Source organism: Schistocerca nitens, chromosome 6 (genome assembly GCF_023898315.1).
Source record: "Schistocerca nitens isolate TAMUIC-IGC-003100 chromosome 6, iqSchNite1.1, whole genome shotgun sequence".
In the NCBI taxonomy this organism is placed as follows: domain Eukaryota; kingdom Metazoa; phylum Arthropoda; class Insecta; order Orthoptera; family Acrididae; genus Schistocerca; species Schistocerca nitens.
This window is the reverse complement of record NC_064619.1, coordinates 50,914,313-50,936,331: the sequence shown is the minus strand read 5'-3', so window position 1 is coordinate 50,936,331 and position 22,019 is coordinate 50,914,313. Positions and strand designations below refer to the sequence as shown.

Genomic DNA, 22,019 nt, shown 5'->3' with positions numbered 1-22,019 from the left:
GCTGAAGAAAGCGGGCGTATACAAAATCCCGTGCGGCTGTGGCAAATCCTATATCGGCCAAACAGTTCGCACAGTCAAGGACCGATGCAAAGAACACGAACGTCACACCCGCTTACGCCAACCCAGTCATTCGGCCCTAGCAGAACACTGCATTGAAACCGGACACACAGCGAAATTCGAAGAGACAAAAATCCTGACTGCCACAAGTGCCTACTGGGACAGTATCTACAAGGAGGCCATAGAAATTCGAGTAACAGATAACCTCATCAACAGGTACACTGGGTTTCAACTTAGCAAGGCCTGGAAACCGTTATTAAACACCATCAAAGAGCAACGGCATGAGCGGACGTGAGATCCTTCCGCCACGGCGGACGGAGATGGACTGCGCCTACCACCGGGCGTGGCTGCAGCTTCCCCCACCCCTCCCATCACGCGGCGCCCCGCTGGCTGCCTGCGCCGGGGTACGACTCGGGCGGGACCCCACGGACATAAATACCACGGACACATCGCAGACAGATCATTCCATCAGCACCACCTGATGATGGCGGAACGGTTATCCGCCAAAATATCGTGGAACTTCGACGAACGGATCTGGCTGGACACCCGAGAAACTTGGATACTACTTCTAACGTTTTGATATAATTCTTGCTTTCTACTACATGATGTCCTTATCCCACTAGTCAGCCACCCAGGCTGGCTTTTACTGCTATTACCCCATTTAGAACATTCTAATGGAAAGCAACTCTCAAAGACCATGAGAAATGTGTTAAGGAAATCATTGTATTTGTCATCTATGTTGTGGGCACTATATACATCCTGCCACTCTTGTTCCTAAACAGGGTTTAAAAAACTCGCTCTTGCCAATGGATTAGCTTTTCTATATAGTTTGTAATTATATTTGACATTTGTTTGAGTACAAAACCCTCGTAGTGTTAAATTTTGTGCATCATGGTCTGAAAGGCCATTAACCCTTGTAGTATCAGAGTGCCCGCGTAGTTATGAAGAATGAATAAAAGTGACGAAGTAAATCTCGGGTGTACAGCCTGATATGAGTGTGCATAGGACACAATATTTCAGCAATCGACCACATTGCCATCATCAGGTGCGCTGATGTACTGAACGGCAGTGGGCCGGCACCAGGTATATCTAGGACACTCCCCCTCCTCCCTCAGGCGCTTCCTATGAGTCAGTGCAGTCCGCACCCTGCGCGCGGTCCAGGTACAGCATCCGTTCTCCCGCCGTCTGGGCGCGGCGTCCTAGGTGTTCTCGTTCAGGAGGGTCTGCGGGCACCGCTCTCATTATTCTTCCCCGCGGGGCCTACTTGGTGACAGCACATACCGCAAGATTGACACCGATCCTACCAAGAGGGTCGACAGGAAGACTCTGGCACTTCTCAAGGATTCCGGCTTCCCTGACGAGATTACCAAGAAGCTACGCCCGAGGGCTGCTGTTTCTCCTAGACTTTACGGACTGCCGAAGGTGCACAAGGAATTGATTCCGTTACATCCCATTGTCAGCAATATTGGTGCCCCAACGTACCTTCTCACCAAGCACCTCAAACAACTGCTTAGCCCTTACGTTGGGAGATGTACACACCATATCTGTAACTCCGTGGATTTCTTGGGGCATCAACAACCTTACGCTTAAGGAATCTGACATACTGTTGAGCTTCGACGTGGTATCTCTATTCACTAAAGTTCCGTTACAAGAATCCTTGGAACTCATCAGCCAGAAATTTGTCAGAGAGACCACCAACCTTTTCAGACAATTTCTGACATCAACTTACTTCTTATTTGACGGTGAATACTACGAGCAGACAGAAGGAGTAGCCATGGGGAGTCCACTCTCACCCGTTGTTGCAAATATGTACATGGAACATTTCGAGGAGGAAGCTCTTGAATCAGCACATCTAAAACCCGTCTGTTTCTGTAGATATGTGGATGATACCTTTGTTATCTGGCCACATGGAAGAGAGAAACTGGCAGACTTACTGATACATCTCAACTCCAGACACGAGAATATTAGGTTCACCATCGAGATCGAAACGGATGGGATGCTCCCTTTCCTAGATGTTGTGATTAGAAGACGAGCTGGCGGCACTTTGGGCCACAGCGTGTATGGGAAGAGGTTGCACACTGATTCATACCTACATGTGGATAGCTGCCACCACCCGGCACAAAAGAATGGCGTGCTCAAAACTCTTGTACACAGAGCTCACACCATCTCCGACAGGGACAGTCCCCAACAAGAATTGGACCATCTGAAGACTGTGTTTCGGAGGAACGGTTACAAGGAAGGGCAAATTCGGAAGGCTCTACATCCCACACCTGCAGCACCGGCGGAAACTGAGGGTGAACCTCAGGAGGAGGCGGCCTTGGCTGCTATTCTGTTTTGTGGGGCCTTATCCGGAAAAATTGGACGCATTTTATGTAAACACCAAGTGAAAACCATCTTCCGTCCTCCAAGCAAAAGCAAGAGCCTTCTCAGTAGTATCAAGGACAACCTTGGTCTAGGTAAATCAGGGGTTTATCAGATACCTTGCCAATGCGGGAGTGTATACATAGGTCAGACCATTCGTACCATTGAGGACCGATGCTGAGAACATCAACGGCACACTAGACTGCAACAGCCCAGTAAGTCGAAAATCGCTGAGCATTGTCCGTTGGAACTCCACAGCATGGATTATGACCAAACCAAAGTCCTGACACAGACTTCCAAATACTGGGACTGTGTCGTCAAAGAAGCCATAGAGATTAGAGTAAGGGAGCCACAACTAAATAGTGACAGCGGTTACATCCTTAGCAAGGTGTAACTGCAGAACCTCCTCCATTCTGTTAGACTTTGCAACTGACTTAGACTTCCTAACTGCTGAGGACTGCTACAATGTTTTCTGCACCTACAGCTACAAGAGGCTAATCTCCACTAAACTGTGACAGTTGGTCAAATCTATTGGATATATGCAAGGTGCAACTGTCTGAATAGCTCCTCCTCCTAGCTGCCTTCTTGCCAACTGCCAGTTCCCATTCCATAGCATCCTTCACCCTCCTCAACCTATCTAGTTCCTCCTTTGCGTATTGTAACTACACCTGAAGGGCACAGATCTTACGCTCCTGCTCCTCTGTAGACTTATTTCTGCTGCAGATTCTGCATTCCCAGGAGAAGATCTCACTAGAAAGCCCACTGGCTTCCCCCACTGCATTCCCCCCAGTGAAAATTCTTTGAACAAATCCCACACCATAACCCACTACTCACAAACCTACGACAAAGCCCACTCTTCTCACTCATGGTAAAATTTTACTGTTACTGAAAAAACAGAACATCTGCGTTACCAAAGTTCAGTTACACCAGTAGAACTATTTATAGAACTAACAATAGTTGTCTCGAAATTCACTCTCTACAAAGAAAGCAACAACTTTTATTAATACTACTAACCACAATTAATACCAATACCATCAAAACTTCACACAATTTCTTAGCTAAAACCAAAAATTCAAGCGGCCACTGGAACACTCAATGAAGTTAAAACAGTGAATGGAAATTTTATTGAAATATTTCACTAGAAACAATAAGAAACGTCAGCTGAAAACTACCACACGAAATTTACTAAATGACTTCAATGCACAGACAACTCAAAAAAACACAGTGAGCAAATGTTTCCAGAAGTTTATGAAACTGTTATTTCTCCAGAAACCGCATAAGACATCATTGCAAACTACTAAGTTTAATAACTGTATAACAGTGCACAAAAAACTTTGTCAGAACTTAACTGAAGAACCAACCACCGCAGATGCAACTGCACACCACAAAATGTAAACACACTAAATATAGAGTGATCATAGGCCTTGGTCTACTCTGTGGATCAGTCTGTTACTACAACCTTTATTTCATGTTCATATTTATTTGCTATACCAGTTCCCAACCAGATTGTCATCTTCCAACTAATTTAGATGCCAGGCTGCATTACAGATCAGTCTGTCACGACTACCAAGATTTTGAGGGAGGTAGTATCAGACTCGAACCCATTTGGATGTGTAAAGATTACTATTTGTTCACAATGTCTTGTCTTAGTTTTCATTGGGGTGCTGGGAGCAAGGAAGCAAGCTCTGCCCACCAAAGCCCAACACATTGACATTTGAGGGGAGAGTGAGTATTCAGAGGGTGCAAAGTGCAGCTTCTTCATGCAGTGCTGTCATGATACATGTGCTTACTATTTAATCACTACATGTCAATTACTTTGTAATGACTACTGTACACACATGATCAATATTATTAGATCATAAGACACTCATGGCCCAAAGTCAACTGACTTTACTGACTTCAGCCGATCCAGATCTAGGGTGCCCTCATTTAGGTCATTGTGAAGAAACTATACATAAAATACCATTATGCTGTGATATTAACTGTTTTTTGTCTGATGCATTATCCAAATCCTCCTGAATTACCCAGTTTCTTTTACTTCCATGCTGGGATGTCATGCAGCTAAGGAGGCAGATGGGGAAGATCAGTGCAGTGCAGTGGGAAAATGAAGTGTAAGATGTGATGTGCCAGTAATTCTGGCTTTTGCAAGCACCATGGCATAAATTGTAAATATTTTATGTTGATTTTATTGTTATAGTTGTTGTGACTACTAGTTAGCCATTATACTCTTTGTTATGGGTGGCAAAGGAAATGTAACAAATATTTCATAAATAATCAAGAGTGCTAGTTGGCTTCACCAACTTGGAACCAAATTGTCACCTTTCAGGGTAATTTACACCTCGGACTATATCACTGATCAGTCTGTTAACACAACATATGTTTAAAGAAAATAACATAAACACAAAACAAAATATTGTCAGTGTTCTATACTTTCCCTGTCTGTGCACTTTTATTGTCTCACACACCACAACACCATTATGTAACAGTTTGACGTCCGCTTCCAGTATCGGTAGGCTCAGTTGATTTATTTGTCCCTTCCCTGAAAATGGGTCACATACTTGTACTTGGCCACTGAGTGGAAGATGCGGGAAATAGAAGCTTGTGATTGGCTTGTAGCACATTGACTGAGACAAGCCCCACCTCCTTTTCCCAGAGCAACCGGCTTACGGTATATAGAAGAAATGAACTGTAATGGATTAATGCACCACACAAGTGTTATGACAGTTTATGGCAATTTGCTCATTTTTTAACGTAATAATAATTACTCTGCACATCAATGCACATGGGTCAATGCTGTATTTACAGCTACGTATTCTGTGTCGAACAGCTATATAGGTAAGGTTGTCAACAAGCATAAACATTCCTGAAAGGCAAGAAGTCAGCTGCTAGCAGCAATCATAGAGGGGCCAAGTAAAAGTGTGTAACTTTTAGGTGCATAATGTTGTGATTTTCCAGGGAACACATCGTGTGTAGCTCAAGGTGGTGAATACCAGTCATGATTGTAATTTCACCTGAAGAGGAAAAAAAATAAATAAATAAAACACCCTCCACATGAGGTTAAAATTTTTTTTAAAAAACCCAACAGTATTTAATTATGAAAATTTAATTAATTTACAAAGTGGTACATAGTTACTTTACAGAAACTGAAAAGAGTCACTATGTTTATTGAAGGCAACTGTTTTATTAATGTTGTGTTTTAACTTTTCTCACAGTATAAGAAACACACTTCAATAACATTTACACTTCCAGGGGAAAAAAGATCCTCAAACTTGATGTAAAATCCTAATGTCGGTAAAGTACAATTTAGCCCTTTTTGGAAGCAGCAGAAATTTATAGATCTTCACTGATTTCTCAGCTCTTTTCTCTCCTGCATTATCCCTTAATTTTGACCGAACTGGAGGAGTTGCTCCAGTGATTGCAATGGTAACAGGGAAATAAATGAGGATTTTCACAAAAGTAATGTACCCTGTTGGAAAATTTCCTTTTTTGCTGATTTCAGCTCATTATCTTCCACCATTGGTGTGGATGAAACTGTGTTACAATTGCATCAGAAGACACAGTAGCAGGAAAATTATGAGAATCCGCATTCCTAAAAGACATAACACTTGCAGTCCACTCTGGATGCATCTCTGTGAGCCAGTTTTTTGGACTTTCTTCGTGTTCGGCATTTAATCTTCTTCCACTGAATCTTGGATTTACAATATTAGTAAGACAGTAAAAGGGTTCCAAAACTTGTTCCTTTTGTGTGTGGGTGGCTTTATTTTATTGTTTAAGGGTTCTATACCAGGACTTTCTAAAAGACTGATTCACAATTGAACAGCTTGTGCAATATTTGTGATGTCTTCTTGAAGAAGATCCAGGCCTCTACAGACCTCTAACAATTTTTGGAGAAGATGAATGACTTCTTTATAAATTATAACATATCCTAGATTATGCTAATGTTAGCAGGGACTTCTTCATTGTGCACCATTACAATTTCTAAATATTTAGAAGAATTATTGACAAAGGTGGTTTTTTACAGCCGTATGTATAAACAAGGGAATGTGATAGATTCTGGCTGCCAACATAAGAAAATGTAATTTACCAATTTTTGCCAGTTTAATTTATCATTTTTTTTCTGCAGGTAAAGTAGTTGTAAGAATGGGTTAGTGTTTTGAATAAATTAATCGTAAGCACTAAGATTGAACTATTCGTCAATATGAAAGAAAAAAAAAAAAAACAGAAAACTAAATAAAATCCATAAAAACTCAGTCTAACCCATGGAGTATTTTTTTCAAAAGAAGAAAATGCTTGGGTTTTTCTCAGCCCTGATACCAGTACTTTAAAATGAGGTCGTATTACTTTTCACCAGTTATTTTGTACATTATTAGCAGATACATTTCATAATTTGATGATAATATTATGTTGGGACTGATAAATTGTGACCCACAGCTGAGCCTGAATATTTTGCAATGAATTGCGTGTTATTGTGGATACGTATTCAGGAATACCACATTCAAACTGACTGCTGTGGTGATTCATAGACAAATTGAACACTTTTAACAACTGATATTGTAACTTAGTAGTAGCAGAAGTAGTAGTGTTGTTGTAGTTTATTCATTCAGAGGCACACATGCAGAGACAATATACATTGAATGGATTTCATCAGTAAATACATACCATAGGTATACAAGGGGGGACCCAAAAGAAACCGGACTCCTAGGGCGCTGCCACTCGTAGACGTAGTGCAGGGTTCTCATGCTAGATGGTGTTAGTAGAGACCTTCATGAAACAGCTGTGCAGACGGCGTCAGTGTAGAACTGACCGTGCAAGTGTGGTATTGTGTTTCTCTGACTGTTGGCGGGTTACCTCTGCGAAGTCGTTATGGCAACTTTAAAAGAACAAAGAGTGTGTGTGAAATTTTGTTTCCTGCTTTAAAAAACTGCAACGGATACACACCAAATGCTTCAGGAAGCTTTCCAGGACGACGCTATGAGCCGTACACAGTTTTTCGAGTGGTTTGGGCGCTTTGAACATGGTGAGATGTGTGTTGAAGACCAAGCTCGTTCTGGACGCCCTTCAACATCAAGAAATGAGGAGAACGTTGAAAAGGTCCGCCAAAAGATCAACGAGGATCGTCGCCAAACGATCGACCAAATTTCAGCAGAGACAGGAATCAGTTGGAGCTCGTGCCAGTGGATTTTGAGTGAGGATTTGCACATGAGACGTGTTGCTGCTAAATTTGTTCCGCGCCTTCTCACACAGGAGCATAAAACTATCCGCATGAATGTGTGTCAGGACTTGAAAACAGAGATTGCACGTGATCCAAACTTCTTGAACAAAGTCATTACAGGGGATGAGAGTTTGTGTTACGGGTATGACCCAGAAACCAAGCAAGCGTCAAGCCAGTGGAGGACTCCCAACTCCCCTAGACAAAAAAAAAAAAAAAAAAAAAAGATGATGATCATTGTCTTTTTTGATGTTTGTGGAATTGTGCATCGGGAATTTATACCCCCTGGCCAGACTGTTAACCAGCACTTGGATGTTTTAAGGTGTCTGCGAGAGGATGTAAGGAGGAAACGCCCGGAACTTTGGCGATCAGGTTACTGGTTTCTGCATCACGACAACGCTCTAGCACACACGGCCTTACGAGTGACCCACTATTTGGCATCTCAGAGGTGGTCTGTCGTTCCCCACGCTCCTTTTTCGCCAGACCTAGCCCTCTGTAACTTTTTCCTATTTCCACAAATGAAAAAAATGCTAAAAGGGGAGCGTTACGATGATGTGGAGGCGGTAAAAACAGCTTCGCAAAGGCCACTGGACAATATCAAACTTGAAGAGTTCGAAACATGCTTCCAATAGTGGGAAAAGAGACTTGACACATGCATCGCATGTAACCGAGAGTATTTTGAAGGTGACTGAAGTAATTTTGTAAAAAGGTTCAGCAATAAATTTTTTATGACAACAATCCGGTTTCTTTTGGGTCCCCCCCTCGTACAAGTGTGTACAGTAGACTACACAATATCGCACCCCAAATTGTGTATAAAAATCTGATGAATCGCAAAACTGTAAGATAAAGGTATACAGTTGACATTTACTTATGAATAAAATTTGATTTCTAACACATCTGTTCACAATATTAATTTACATTAAAGAAAGCACTTGGTTAAAAATACTATTGGCTTGTAGTACATGTAAGAGTTATTTGCTACAAGTTTATTGCAGGTATTCATTTACACTATATTGGTAGCTGACCACTAAAAATTTGAATACTGATTCCTGAAATGATTAATTTTATTTTATTTCTTTATCTGTTCTGGGATTTTGTTGTACAAACTAGTACCCCGAACATTTGTTTTTATGCTAAAGTGTTGTTGTCATTGCATGTTTTTGTGTTGTAAGAATGGAAATCTGAATTAGTGAATGGTTTATGTTTCTCTTTCTGACGAAGGTTGTGGCCGAAAGCTTATGTGTGTAAGTGTCTTATGATTGTGCCTGTCTGCAACTTAGTGCGTTATCTTTATGGTAAGTAGAATCTTAACTTTTCCTACATTGTTGATGGTCCTACCTGAAGTTTCCATTGTTTAAGGTACGTTTTTGTACTAATTACATGTATTGCTGAACATTGACTGCAGGGTGCCATTGGAAAGGTGCAGTCATGTACCATCACTCACAGCTTTCAGTTTTCAGCCACCAAGATTTGCGTCATGCACTTCTGTCACCGTCGTAATGTTCATCCACAACCGGAACTATACCTTGATGACCAATTACTCGATCTCGGTGAGACTTCTTGCTTTTTGGGATTGCTCTTCGATGCCCACCCATCTGATGTGAATTCCCCATTTTCGCCAAGTTAAACAACAGTGCTGGCTACACCGTAATACACTTCGATGCTTCAGTAATACCAGCTGGGGTGAGGACTACTCTATCCTCCTGCAGCTTTACAAAGCCCTGATCCTGTCCAGTCATACGGTTCAGCATCACGCCAGCAGTGCAGTCACTGGACTCAATACACCACTGTGGCGTCCGATTTGCAACAGGACCATTTCGAACTAGCTCTGTGTGCAGCCTACTCGTGGAGGCTGAGGTCCCTCCACTATGGATCAGGTGCCAACAACAGCTATTCAATTATGCTGTACACATTAGCAGCTTCCATAAGCATCCAAACTACCATGTCCATTTTTCCTAATTTGGGGGGGTGGGGGGTCATCTCCCACAACAGAGACCAAGAACTGGGGTCACAATTGCAGTTTGATTACAGTGTCTCTGCTCTGAACTCAAACTTCCCCACTCTCGCTTCTTGTCAGGGAGCAGTTGCTTGTGCTTTCATGGGGTGTACCCCAACCTCAGATGTGTTTCAATTTATCTTATGGAATGAAAGATATATTTGGCCCTTTGTTGTTTTGCTGCCTGTTGCTGGCTGTCCTTGATGCATTTCCAGGTTTGGAAGTGGTGTACACTGATGGCTTAATTGTCAATGGACAAACCAGTTTTGCATACACACATGCAAAGTGTATTGAACTGTGCTCCCTACCAAATGGATGCAGTGTCTTCAGTGCTACTTTGATGGCCATCAAACAAGCCCTTAACCATGCTCGTCTTGCACAAGCAAGATGCTTCACTCTGCAGCAACACACTGAGCAGCCTTCGGGCTTTAGACCAGTACTACCCTTGTCACCCATTAGTCACAATTATCCAGGATCTTCTTTCTGGCCTCCATCAAGTTGGACAGTCAGTTGTCTTTGGACCACTGGACATGTTGAGATCTGAGGGAATGAACATGCCAACCACTTGGCAAAGTTGGCTACCAGGATGCCAATGTCGGAAATTGGGGTCCCAGAACTGGACCTTCGGTCAGCTCCGTGCATCAGTTGTTGGAGTTCTGGAACTCAGAATTGTCTGCCGTGGACTCCCCAAACAACCTGAGGGCAATAAAGGAGACCACGATCTCGTGGCAGTCTTCTCTTTGTGCTTGTTGCAGGAAATCCTTTGTCGGCTATGCATTAGCCGCACTTGGCTGACACACGGTCATATTCTCCACTGTAAGGGTCCACCTTATTGCTGATGTGGTGCCTGCCTGAGGATGGTTCACATCCTACTAGACTGCCTAAATTTGGCACAATATCTTAACCTTCCTGACACGCTACCTGTAGTGCTGGAGGATGACGCCAAAGTGGCTGACCTTGTTTTATGTTTCACTTGCAAAAATGGTTTCTAATTATCTCTTTGAGATGGAGCACTTTGGCCTCATTGAGTGCTTAGAGGGTTGAAGGGGCACCCCTCGCTTGCTTACCCACAGTGGCCCTTGCTCAGCGGTCTGACCTGGCCCCTATCTTTTCCACCTTTTTATTCTCTTATGTTCGTCCTTTTTAAAGTTTTATTGTCTTGTCTGTGCTGCTCATTTTGTTGGGGTAATGAACGGGGAGGTGATGCTGGTGAGATGCACAGGGTGCGTCTCCCACCGCATATAATGCTTACGGGACCTCCAACTGCATTCTTGGCAGAGTGACTCGCCTGCCTTACCCCCTCTCACTCCCTTCCTACTACTCCTTGCCTTAATGTCTGTCTCATTGTATATTGCTTACAGTCGGGCTTCCCAGGATTTGCTTTTTGTAACACTCTTCTGAAAATCATTCCTGGTTTCATACATGTAAGATGATGGAACTGATGACCTCTCTGGTCCCTTTAACTGCAACAAACAACCTCCCAACCAATCCACTATTGATTGAGGTAAGTCATGAAGTGGTGTGTATGTACCTGTTGGTTGCGATGTGGAGATGTGACAGAATGTCAGAAAGATTATGTCATATATGGATGTCACCATAACCACACCATGAAGGAAGATGTTGCGAGGAATGGTGTACCATTCGCAGCTGTGTAACATGGCATAAGAACAGTGGTTGTAGGAAATCTAGACTGACGGGCCGGAATGATTGTCATGCCTTATCAACAATAGAGGTTGTGAAGGAAACTGCATACAATGGAGATTTGGAGTCAAATGCCTCGCAGAGACCATTGCTCACAACAGCACATAAAGCTGCAAGTCTTCAATGGACCAAGAAACACAGACACTGGACAGTAGTTGTCTGGAGATGTGAAATGTCATCAGTAGAGCCACAGTTATGCCTCCGTTCAAGTTATACGAGGTACTGAATGCATCAGTGACGCATCATGACTAATTCACAGTGTGTGGAGTGTGTTGTTTGGGCTGGAGGTAGTTCTGTAATGCTTTGGGTACATTCTTCATAGACTGAAGTGTGGGCCTTCATTCAGTTTATTGTGAACATGAATCAGGGTGATCATTTCAACATTCTCAACATCCGTGTGTAGCCCTTTCCTCAAAATCAATGTGATATGCTATTCACACCCCCATCTTCCACAGTGTAAACAGCCATCTTCCACAGTGTCAACAGCCATGACCATTGTGCTGCACGCATATGCTCCCAGTTTGATGAATTCCTGAGCATCCTATTCCATCTTGACTGCTCTACTAAACTGCTTAATTTCATGCCATAGAAAACGTCTGAGATTGTTTGGAGTAGGGGGTGAAGTGTTGCAATCAGTACACCTGTAGTTTGGCAGCCCTGTGGAACCTGATCAAAAGTGAGAAGCTTCATCTGGATGTTGCATAACTGAAGAAACTTCTGGACTCTCATCTTGCTGAATTGAGCCCATTATTAAAGCTACAGGTGGAGTTACGTGGCACTAGTGGGATGTTTTCTGGGTGTGACAAATGTTTTTGTTCAGTGTGCTTATTAATGACTTTGGCTGCAGTTCGCCTTCAGGAACTTTCAGACATGCTTTGAGATCTTTCCAGGACATTATTTACAACTGAATGTGTCTTGTATATTTTGCCTGGTCAGTTAAGAGATATTGGTGGGTTTCATGTGATAACATTGTATTATCTGACCGACCATATTCAAGCATGTATGTGTGCCACAGTGTAAAGACTGGTTTGATGCTGCTCTCCATGTTACTCTATCCTGTGCAAGCCTCTTCGTCTCCGAGTAACTACTGCAACTTATGTCCTTCTGAACCTGCTTACTGTGTTCATCTCTTGGTCTCCCTCTTTGATTTTTACTTCCCACACCTCCCTCCATTACCAATTGGTGATCCTTTGATGTCTCAGAATATGTCGTATCAACCAATCCCTTCTTTTAGTCAAAATCCCTTCTTTTAGTCAACTTGTGCCAAATTTCTTGTCTCTCCATTTCTATTCAGTACCTTCTCACGAGTTACATGATCTATCCACCTTATCTTCAGCATTCTTCTGTAGCATCACATTTCAAAAGCCTCTACTCTCTTCTTGTGTAAACTGTATATTGTCCGTGTTTCACTTTTGCAGGGTGATTTTTTTTTTTTTTTTTTTCCTACCATGTACCATCTCTAGGGATTGATCAATGAGAGGATACAGAGCAAAAAAGGTCTAATGAATCTATGTCCGGAAATGCTCGGTTTCCATGCTACAGACCATGTATTCATACTTTGTTACAGAGACTGCGGTCTAATATGTGTTGTACCATGCTACCACAGTTACAGAATGCATGGTTTCCTCCTAGAGGGTGGTACTGTTCCTTGTATGTCATGCCCTACCACCCTCTCTTGCAATTGTAAGTGGTAATGTTGCATCTGATTCATTTCTCTTGCTGACTCACCCTGTAGTGGATGTGATACTGTGTTGTACACAGTGGTTCCGTATTCAAACTGAGAGCTTGCTGACGTGGTGTTGACTTATGGAAAGGCAAATGGAAACAGGCAGTGGGCAGCAAGGTTGTATCAGGAGACCTATCCCCTCCCACAACCACCACATCATTTAATGTTTGCAACAGTGTTTCACCATTTGTCTGAGACAGGGTTGTTCCAGGAAGCAGGAAATCATGAAGGATAGACCTGAAATGTTCGGACACTAGACCTGGAGGAAAATGTGATTAACACTGTGGAAGGTGACCGCCGTGTTGTACCAGGCAGTTGGCCTGCCAGTACAGGTTAAGCCAGATGACTGTGTGGAACATTCTCCACCAATTTTTACTACTCTTATCACTTAGTGTGTGCAGAGCTTATTAGGAACAGATTTTCCACATCGGGAGCATTTTTGTCGCTGGTTTCTTCACCAGGCATCTTTCCTGGTTGATGGATCGGTAGAGGGGGTCTATTTGCATGACCTGCTCATTCATTGGTTGTCAACGTGTGCGATTTCTGGTTATGAGGCCATCTCAAAAGTATTGTGTATGCAGAGCTCATTCCAGATGTGGAGACACTGAAGCTGCATATTCATGCTGCCTTTGACACTGTTCAGATGGCAGCGCAGCCGATGAGAACGTGACGCAGATCATGCTACGCCATGTACATGCGTGCATCGAGGCTCATGGAAACCACTTTCAACACATACTGTAACTGTGGCTACATGGTACAGCATGTATTAGACAACAGTCTCTGAAACAATCAGTGATTGAATAAATGGTCTGTAGTATGGAAACCTGTTTTGTTCTGTATCCTCTCATCAAACAATCCCTAGATTTGTACATGGTGGAAAAAATCGCGCTGTATATATGGGTACACTCCAGACAAATACCTTCAGAAAAGACTTCCTCATGCTGACATCGATATTCAGTGTTAACAAATTTCTCTTCTTCAAAAACACTTTTTATACCATTGCTAGTCTGCATTTTATATCCTCTCTACTTCAGCCATTAACATTCATTTTACTGCCCAAGTAGCAAAACTCATCTACTGCTTTAAGTGTTTCATTTTCTAGTCTAATTCTCCTAGCATCACCTGGTTTAATTTGAATACATTCCATTCCCCAATTTCAGTTTTGTTCATGTTCATCTTGTAATCTCCTTTCAAGACATTATCTATTCCATTCAACTGCTCTTCCAAGCCCTTGGAGTCTCTGACAGAAGTACAATGTCATCAGAATGAAATTTTCACTCTGCAGCGGAGTGGGCGCAGATATGAAACTTCCTGGTAGATGCTTGGGTAGCCCAGATGGTAGATCACTTGCATGCGAAAGGCAAAGGTCCCGAGTTTGAGTCTCAGTCTGGCAAACAGTTTTAATGTGCCAGGAAGTTTAATGTCAGTGCACACTCTGCTGCAGATTGAAAATTTCATTCTGGAAACATCCTCCAGGCTGTGGCAAAGCTGTGTCTCCACAATATCCTTTCTTCCAGGAGTGCTAGTACTGCAAATTTCACAGCAGAGTTTCTGTAAGTTTGGAAGGTAGGAGATGAGGTACTGGTTGTAGTAAAGTTGTGAGGATGAGGCATGAGTTGTGCTTGGTAGCTCAGATGGTAGAGCACCTGCCCACGAAAGGCAAAGGTCCTGAGTTCGAACGTCGGTCCGGCACACAGTTTTAATCTGCCAGGAAGTTTTGCAACGTCATCGACAAACCTTATAATTTTTATTTCTTCTCCATGAACTTTAATTCCTACTCCCAATTTTTCTTTCGTTTCCTTTACTGCTTGCTCAATGTAAAGATAGAATAACATGTGGGATAGGCTACAGCCCTGTCTCCCTCCCTTCTCAAACACTGCTTTCATTTCATGCCCCTCGACTCTTATAACTGCCGTCCGGTTTCTATATAAGCTGTAAATAGCCTATCACTCCCTGTATTTTACCCCTACTACCTTTATAATTTCATTCTTTGTAAAGAATTCGTGTTACTATTTTACAACTATGACTTATTAAACTGTTATTTTGATAATATTCACACCGGTCAGCACCTGCTTTCTTTGGAATAGGAGTAATACATTTTTCTTGAAGTCTGAGGGTATTTCACCTGCCTCTTATAGCTTACACTTCAAGTAGAATAAATTTGTCATGGCTGGCTCTCCCAATGCAATCAGTAGCTCTGACAGGCCTTGTTTCAACTTAGGTCTTTCAGTGCTCTTTCAGATTATTCTTTCAGTCTCATATCTCCCGTGGTACTTGATAGTATTGAAGTTCATCTCTCTTGTCTAAACCCTCCTTCCAGTTTTCAGATTTTCCTTCTTTGCTTAAGACAGGTTTTCCTTTTGCACTCTTGATATTCATACAGCTGCTTTACTTTTCTCAAAAGGCCTCGTTAATTTTCCTGTAGGCAGAGTCTGTTATTCCCATCATGAAAAACACTTCTAAATCCTTGCATTTGTCCTCTAGCCATTCCACCTTAGCCAATTTGCATTTCCTGTCGGTCTCATTTTTTAGACGTTTGTATTTGCTATTGCCTGCTTCATTTCCTGCATTTTTGTGGTTTCTCCTTTCATCAGTTAAATTCAGTGTCTCCTGTGATATGCGAGGATGTACACTAAGCCTTTTCTTTTTACATATTTGATCCTCTGCTACATTCACTATTTTACATTTCACAGCTACCCATTCTTCTTCTACTGTGTTCCTTTTCCCTGTTCTATTCAGTCCTTGACTAATGCTTCCTCTTATACTCTCAACAATCTCTTGTTCTGTTAACTTATCCAGGTCTCATCTAATCAATTTCATACCTTTTTGGTAAGTTCTTCAGTTTTACGCCACAGTTCCTAACCAACAAATTGTGGTCAGAGTCCACATCTGCCCCTGGAAAAGTTTTCTGTGTAGTACGGCATTTAAATTAGTTACACTATCATTCATAAGTGTGTGTATTTTAATTCACTATTCATAGCTCTCGAGGAGAATACAGCTTTAATATTGTATTGGAAAATCATATATCAGATACTGTTCATTAAGTAAATACAGACCATTAAACCTATAATAGAGACACTAAATGGTGGAAAAATATGTACAGAAGAATCTGAGAATTTTAGTTTGGCTTATAAAGTTGAGTTCTCCTTCAAAGCATGTGCACAAGAGTGAAGGCAAGGAATACAGCAGAACAGTGAATAAAACAGGTTTCAGCTAGGTGGCTGACAAATACTGACAGTATAGTCTGGGTTAAAGACTGATTATGTATTTGGTAAAAGCTGTAAATTATAAAAGTGCCATTAGCAGCAGTGCAATGATACACCTTTCCCATACGAGTGTTGTGATTTTGGCACTGGCACTGAGCATGGAGAGCATGGTGTACACTGGTGAGTATTGTTTGCCAGCTGTAAGAAGAGAATGGGCCAGCTGTTCAAGGAGGAATGACTCAAGGCACGCATTTGTTAACCAGAAATACAAAGTGCATAGTGAAGGCAGTGGTTCACAACCAAAAAAGGACGAGGTCACTAGAATGTTCACAAATAATATTGAGCAGTTCAGTTGTGAATGTCATCAGAAAAAAAAAATGTGTAGTGTACAAGCAAAGGGACGAAATAGAGAAGGGAGATCTGGCTCAAAGTAGGGAAAAGAAGGCTGGAAGAGATGCTTAATTTATCAGTTTGTTTTTCCTTGGTTGAAAATGTCTGAGAGATGTTCAAATGACAACTTTAGTCTTATTTCATTTGTAAAATTTGGCGAAGTGTGTAAACTGATCTATTCTGCAGGTGAGTAGGGTTGCAAGTTGATTAATGTAGTAAATATGAAACAGCAGCAGTAAGGTTGTCACAGAATATTGAATATGTTTATTGAAAGTCAATTCTGTTTCAGATTTATCCTGACAGTTTTATTCTTATAAATTTTAAAGTATAGGACATTGTTAAAAGTGGTAGGGGGGCTTCTCTGCTCATCACATGATGTTATTTTTGCCCTCTCCTATCACAAACATTTCAGCTAGTTGTATTATACTCTTTTAATTTGAAACACCATTTTATTTTCTGTTTGCAGGAAGGAGATACTGGAATTAGATGGCTGCACACATCCAACTGTTATGAATTCCATGTGTGCAGAATGTGGAGTAGACTTGAAGGAAGATGACCAGGTTGAAAGTAATGCATCTGTGCCTGTTATACACAGCATTCCTGACCTCAAAGTCAGCAGAGAGGTGAGTCAGCCTACCTATCCTCTCCACACTTGTCTCCAACTATTGAATGTGTGTGTATCATAAATCCCAGCTGTATTTTTAGGCACTTTTTGTTGCTTTCTCATAATTATATGTATTGAAGGGAAACATTTAATCTTGTTTAAAAATTAAATGCCATCTGGATAGAAACTTTTCTTAAATTTTAATAATGTTGCTGTTCAAAGGAAAAGAGGGTGAAAGCAATTTTCTTGAAACCATAATTCACATTTGGTTCTTGAGAAATGTAGTTTAGGACTGGACTCCTTCTCTTGACTCTTGCATTGCTTATAAGCTTAAACAAGTATAACACAAAAATCACTGCAAAGTATGCAGTGGCTGTTTGATACCCAGGAAAAAATTCTATGGCACACTTTAATAAGCATTTTAGAACATTGGACTGTCTTTGTCTATAAGTAAGCAGTTCCTTATCATGCATGCCTGAGCAAAGTAGAAGTCATAAGTTGAAGAAAAATACTCTTTGAATTGTCTTAGGATGTTTCCAAAGATGGAACCTATCTCAGTGTAATAGTGCTACGACGTTTACATACTATCCAATGATTCTGCTTAGTGCAAGGAGTGTCAGAAAAATTACTTTGTCTAAATAGCAGTACTTAACACAACTTCACTTTGGTATAGTTGCAGAAATTGAAAAAAAAAAATGAAAGTATGATACAACGATGCTGGTTATTTGTGATATAACATGAGACAGTGTGGGTGTGTTTTCATGTGTGTTTGGGGTGGGAGGGGGGAGAATAGTGTGGGGTGAATTATGTTTTGCAGATGATTCCTGTCAGTTATTTGGTTTCTGTGACGTAGACACTCTGTGATTGTTACAGCGAATCTTTAAGAGTTTATTACCATAGAACAACACCCCATCGCCTGAAAAAAAGGAAAAAAAAGAAAGGTGAATTACCCAGAAGGGGATAAGAAAATAAAATGAAACTACACACGTGGAGAGGATTTGTGCTGTTATTTCAGTGAATGCAAAATCAAGTCAAATTCAGAAAATTAGCCTGGCAGTATGAGGCCACTTATCAGTATGATGTTGCACCCCATCCATCCTAGAAGCATGCCTCTATTCAGTTGTGAACAGTGTCATAAAACCAAGCTAGCCCACAACTGTTGTAACTGCTCCATGATATACTGGCAGTGAGACAGAATTGATGTCCAAGCTGGTCCCAAACATTCTCTATTGGTGACAGATCTGGGGATCTTACTGGTCATGATAGTATGTCAGCTTCGCACCGACAGTTCGTACAGAGGCATATCTTGTGGACGACCACTGTCCTGTTGAAAACGGCATCACCGTAAATAAATGACACAGGGTGGGTGTCCATGACATATCATTGTGTCATCAAAGCTCACCTAATCACTACCAGCCATTACCTGAAGTCATACCCAATGGCCCCCTGAATGTGTAGCCAGAAGCAACACTGCTATTCATCTCTAAAACATGGGACAATTGGGACTTTTCCCTGGGTAGCCACCATAGTCATCAATGATGGAGGCTAGTGAACATTCGTGAATCGTTGCTGAATACAGTCAATGTTATTCATTACCAGTCTGTACTTCTCAATAATGGTACCACTCCGGATGTGTGTTGTGGTGCATGGGGTAGTAATTCGCTAGTCAGGTTGCTGCTAGTATCCGACCAATAGTAGGGGGTGACACAGAATGTTGCAGGGAGTCCATTAGTTGTTCTCAGGTGGCAGGCGCAGATGTGAACAGGTTAGGATACTCGTAGCACCGACAGAGCTATCCTCTCTTGTGGAGGTCTGACGTGATCAACCAAAACCTTGACAACGTGTGTGCCTACCCTCATGTGCCTATGTAGTCTAACATCAGACCACTATCTCATCCGAATGCCCCACAAATCTGGATATGGCACGACCCTACTAGTTCGCCAGACACACACAATGAGGACACTTTCAAACTCTGTCAGATGCTAATAATGCTGTATCACACTGCAGATATTTGCAATTACATTTTTATAATGTGTAGCTGGAGTTAGCCCATCATAATGCTCATCATGTCTTTCATGCAGCATCCAGGGTCTGTGGAAAGCATCAGTTTGTTTCCAGTTAGAAACAATACTATTTTTAAAGCAGAATTTTATGGGGAAGGATCCAGTTCCCACAGCTTGTGAAGCACCCATTAAACTAAAGTGTTTTGTACTCAAGAGTGTTTTCCACCACTGGGTGGTCATTTCTGTTCTTGGCTACAGTTTGGCTGGTTGGTGGTTATGTTCATATACAGTGTAATGCAGAAATTACAGCAGAGCTGGTATATGAAATGATTGCTTTCACAGGGGGCCATGCCTGTGCCGGGGTAGGATAAACTGGTGGCACAACTAGAGTAAGATGTGCTGATTGGATGAATGGGGCAAGTCTTGCATTTGGGTCTTCCACATGGATATGACCCTTGTGGAAAGGCGTTGGGAGTGCGAGTGGCATAGAAAATGGACCAGGATGTTGTGTAGGTTGGATGGGTGGCAGAATACCACTTTGAGGGGTGGAAAGATTTGTGGGTAAGATGTCCCTCATTTCTGGGCATGATGATAGCCATAGTTGAAGCCATGGCGAAGGCCATGGTTCAGTTGCTCCAGTGTGGGGTGATATTGAGAGATGAGGGGGTGCTCCTCTGCACCTAGTTCTTGGGGATAGTGGGATGGTTTGGGGGGATGGGAGTTACGGCACAGGAAATCTGTTTGCGGACTAGGTTTGTCTGTGGAAGTCTTTGTGAGACATTAAGTGTATTGGACAAGGGAATTCTGTCACTGCGAGTACCTCATTCACATGTAGCCAGGCCAAATTGTAGTAATTTTTTGGTGTCGAAGGGGTGACAGTTATCGAAGTGCAGGTACTGGTGATGGTTAATGGGCTTGATATGAACAGAGGTATGGGTGGATCCATTTGAGAGGTGGAGCTCAACATTCAGGAGGGTGTCATATTGGGCTGAGGTGGTCCCAGGTGAAGTGGATGGGAGAGAGAATGAGATTGCGGAGGAATAAGGATAGGATACCTTGGCTCTGGTGCATATCATGAAGATATCACCACCAGTGTGTTTGTAGTTTTGAGAGGATAGGAAGGTTTCCTCTGATGTTCCGTAAACAGTTTGGCATGAGAGGCTGCTATCAGATGTCAATGACTGTGCCACATATTTGTTTATATTTCTTCCCCTCCAACGAGATGTAATGGGTAAGATGCATAAGGAAATCCCCTGTGGACCCCTTACTGACCTTTTCAATTTTCCACATCCTCCAGAACTCCCTCGCAATATTCCATGAAACCCAGAACCTAAACAGACTCAAAACACTGTTGTCAATCTGTCCATCAAAAACTTTAATCTTACAGAAGTTTCAGCCCTATTCAAAGACCTCATCTTCACCCCCACACCCAAGCTTAGCTCACTGGACTCATCTAAAACCTTCTCTCCTTCTCTCTATACCTACAGTGGAAACACTTCTTTGCCATCAGTTCCTCCCACCAAGTTAACTTAGTTCCAAGGAATAGTCTGACCCCCCCCCCCCTCTCTCTCTCTCTCTCTCTCTCTCTCTCTCTCTCCATGAGGAATGAATTAATTCGTAAGTAAAGTTCATGAAAACAGAGCAAAATGTAGTGAATGTGTTAACATAAAGAGTAGTTACAGAACGTCTCCAAAAATCAGCTGGTGTAAATCTGGAGGGAGAAGTAGTCTGCATAAAATGAATGCTACATCAGGGAAATGCGTAATGTTTAAAGTGTAGAAGATGAAGCAGTGAACTGTTGAGTGCATCAGCAATCACTGTATGTTTTGCCTTCGACAGGATCCGAAATTCTAATGCAATAAATAGTTTGTATATGAGTTCTCTAGAAGATTGCTGTCACCGCTTATATAATATGTTTGGTCTCTTATAAGGCCCGTTAGCCAGTTTCGGTTCATATTAACTTATTAGTAAGAGTGCTCATTTGTGATTACTAGTGTAACAAAACTACCCAATTGTTTAACAGAAAATTATCTGTGTAAATTGATGTAATTGGTACATCAACCCAAGTCATAACACTACATACTGTCAGTTAACTGGATGTCATTAGTTAGTTTCATGTTACATAGATCGTTTTACACGCTAGATCATAATTATGTGGAATGAGTCATTTAACATTTCCATTGCAAATTAAATTGTACATGTAGTTACATTCTGAACATTTCTAAGTCTTTTTTTCCACTGAAAAGGAAAAAATGTTTACAGTTGTTATGAGTTAGTAAGTCCTACCCACAACCTTTTATACAGTACAGCAATAGAAATTCTTCTGTGAAATAGCAGCAATTGTCAAGGAGAAACTTTCTCAGTTTGTTTTCAAATTTTAGTTTTCTATCTGTCAGACATTTTATATCACTGGGTAAGTGATCAAAAATTTTAACTGCAGCATTGTGCACCCCTTTTTGTACTAAAGATTACCATGATGTGGAGTAATGAATGTCATTTTTCCTTCTGGTGTTGTAATTATGTACATCATTGTTCCTTTTGAACCATAGTGGATTATTTACAACAAAGGTCATGAGGGAATAATTATACTGTGAAGCTGCAGTCAGAATCCCCAACTCCTTAAGCATATGTCTACAACATGACTGTGCATGAGCACCACATATTTTCTTACAGCACATTTTTACGCAATAAAGACTTTATTTCTTAAGCATGAATTACCCCAGAACATTATTCCATATGACATAATTGAATGACAATATGCAAAAT

General features: G+C 41.7%; 1 protein-coding gene across 1 annotated transcript in view; it reads left to right on the top strand.

Annotated features, from left to right (window-relative positions):
• LOC126262895 (RNA polymerase II subunit A C-terminal domain phosphatase) overlaps positions 1 to 22,019 on the top strand; it is an 86,029-nt gene that overhangs the window by 5,800 nt on the left and 58,210 nt on the right. Inside the window, exon 2 of the mRNA XM_049959790.1 lies at positions 17,113 to 17,269. Coding sequence (XP_049815747.1) covers positions 17,113 to 17,269 — 157 coding nt within the window. The remainder of the gene's footprint in view (positions 1 to 17,112; positions 17,270 to 22,019) is intronic.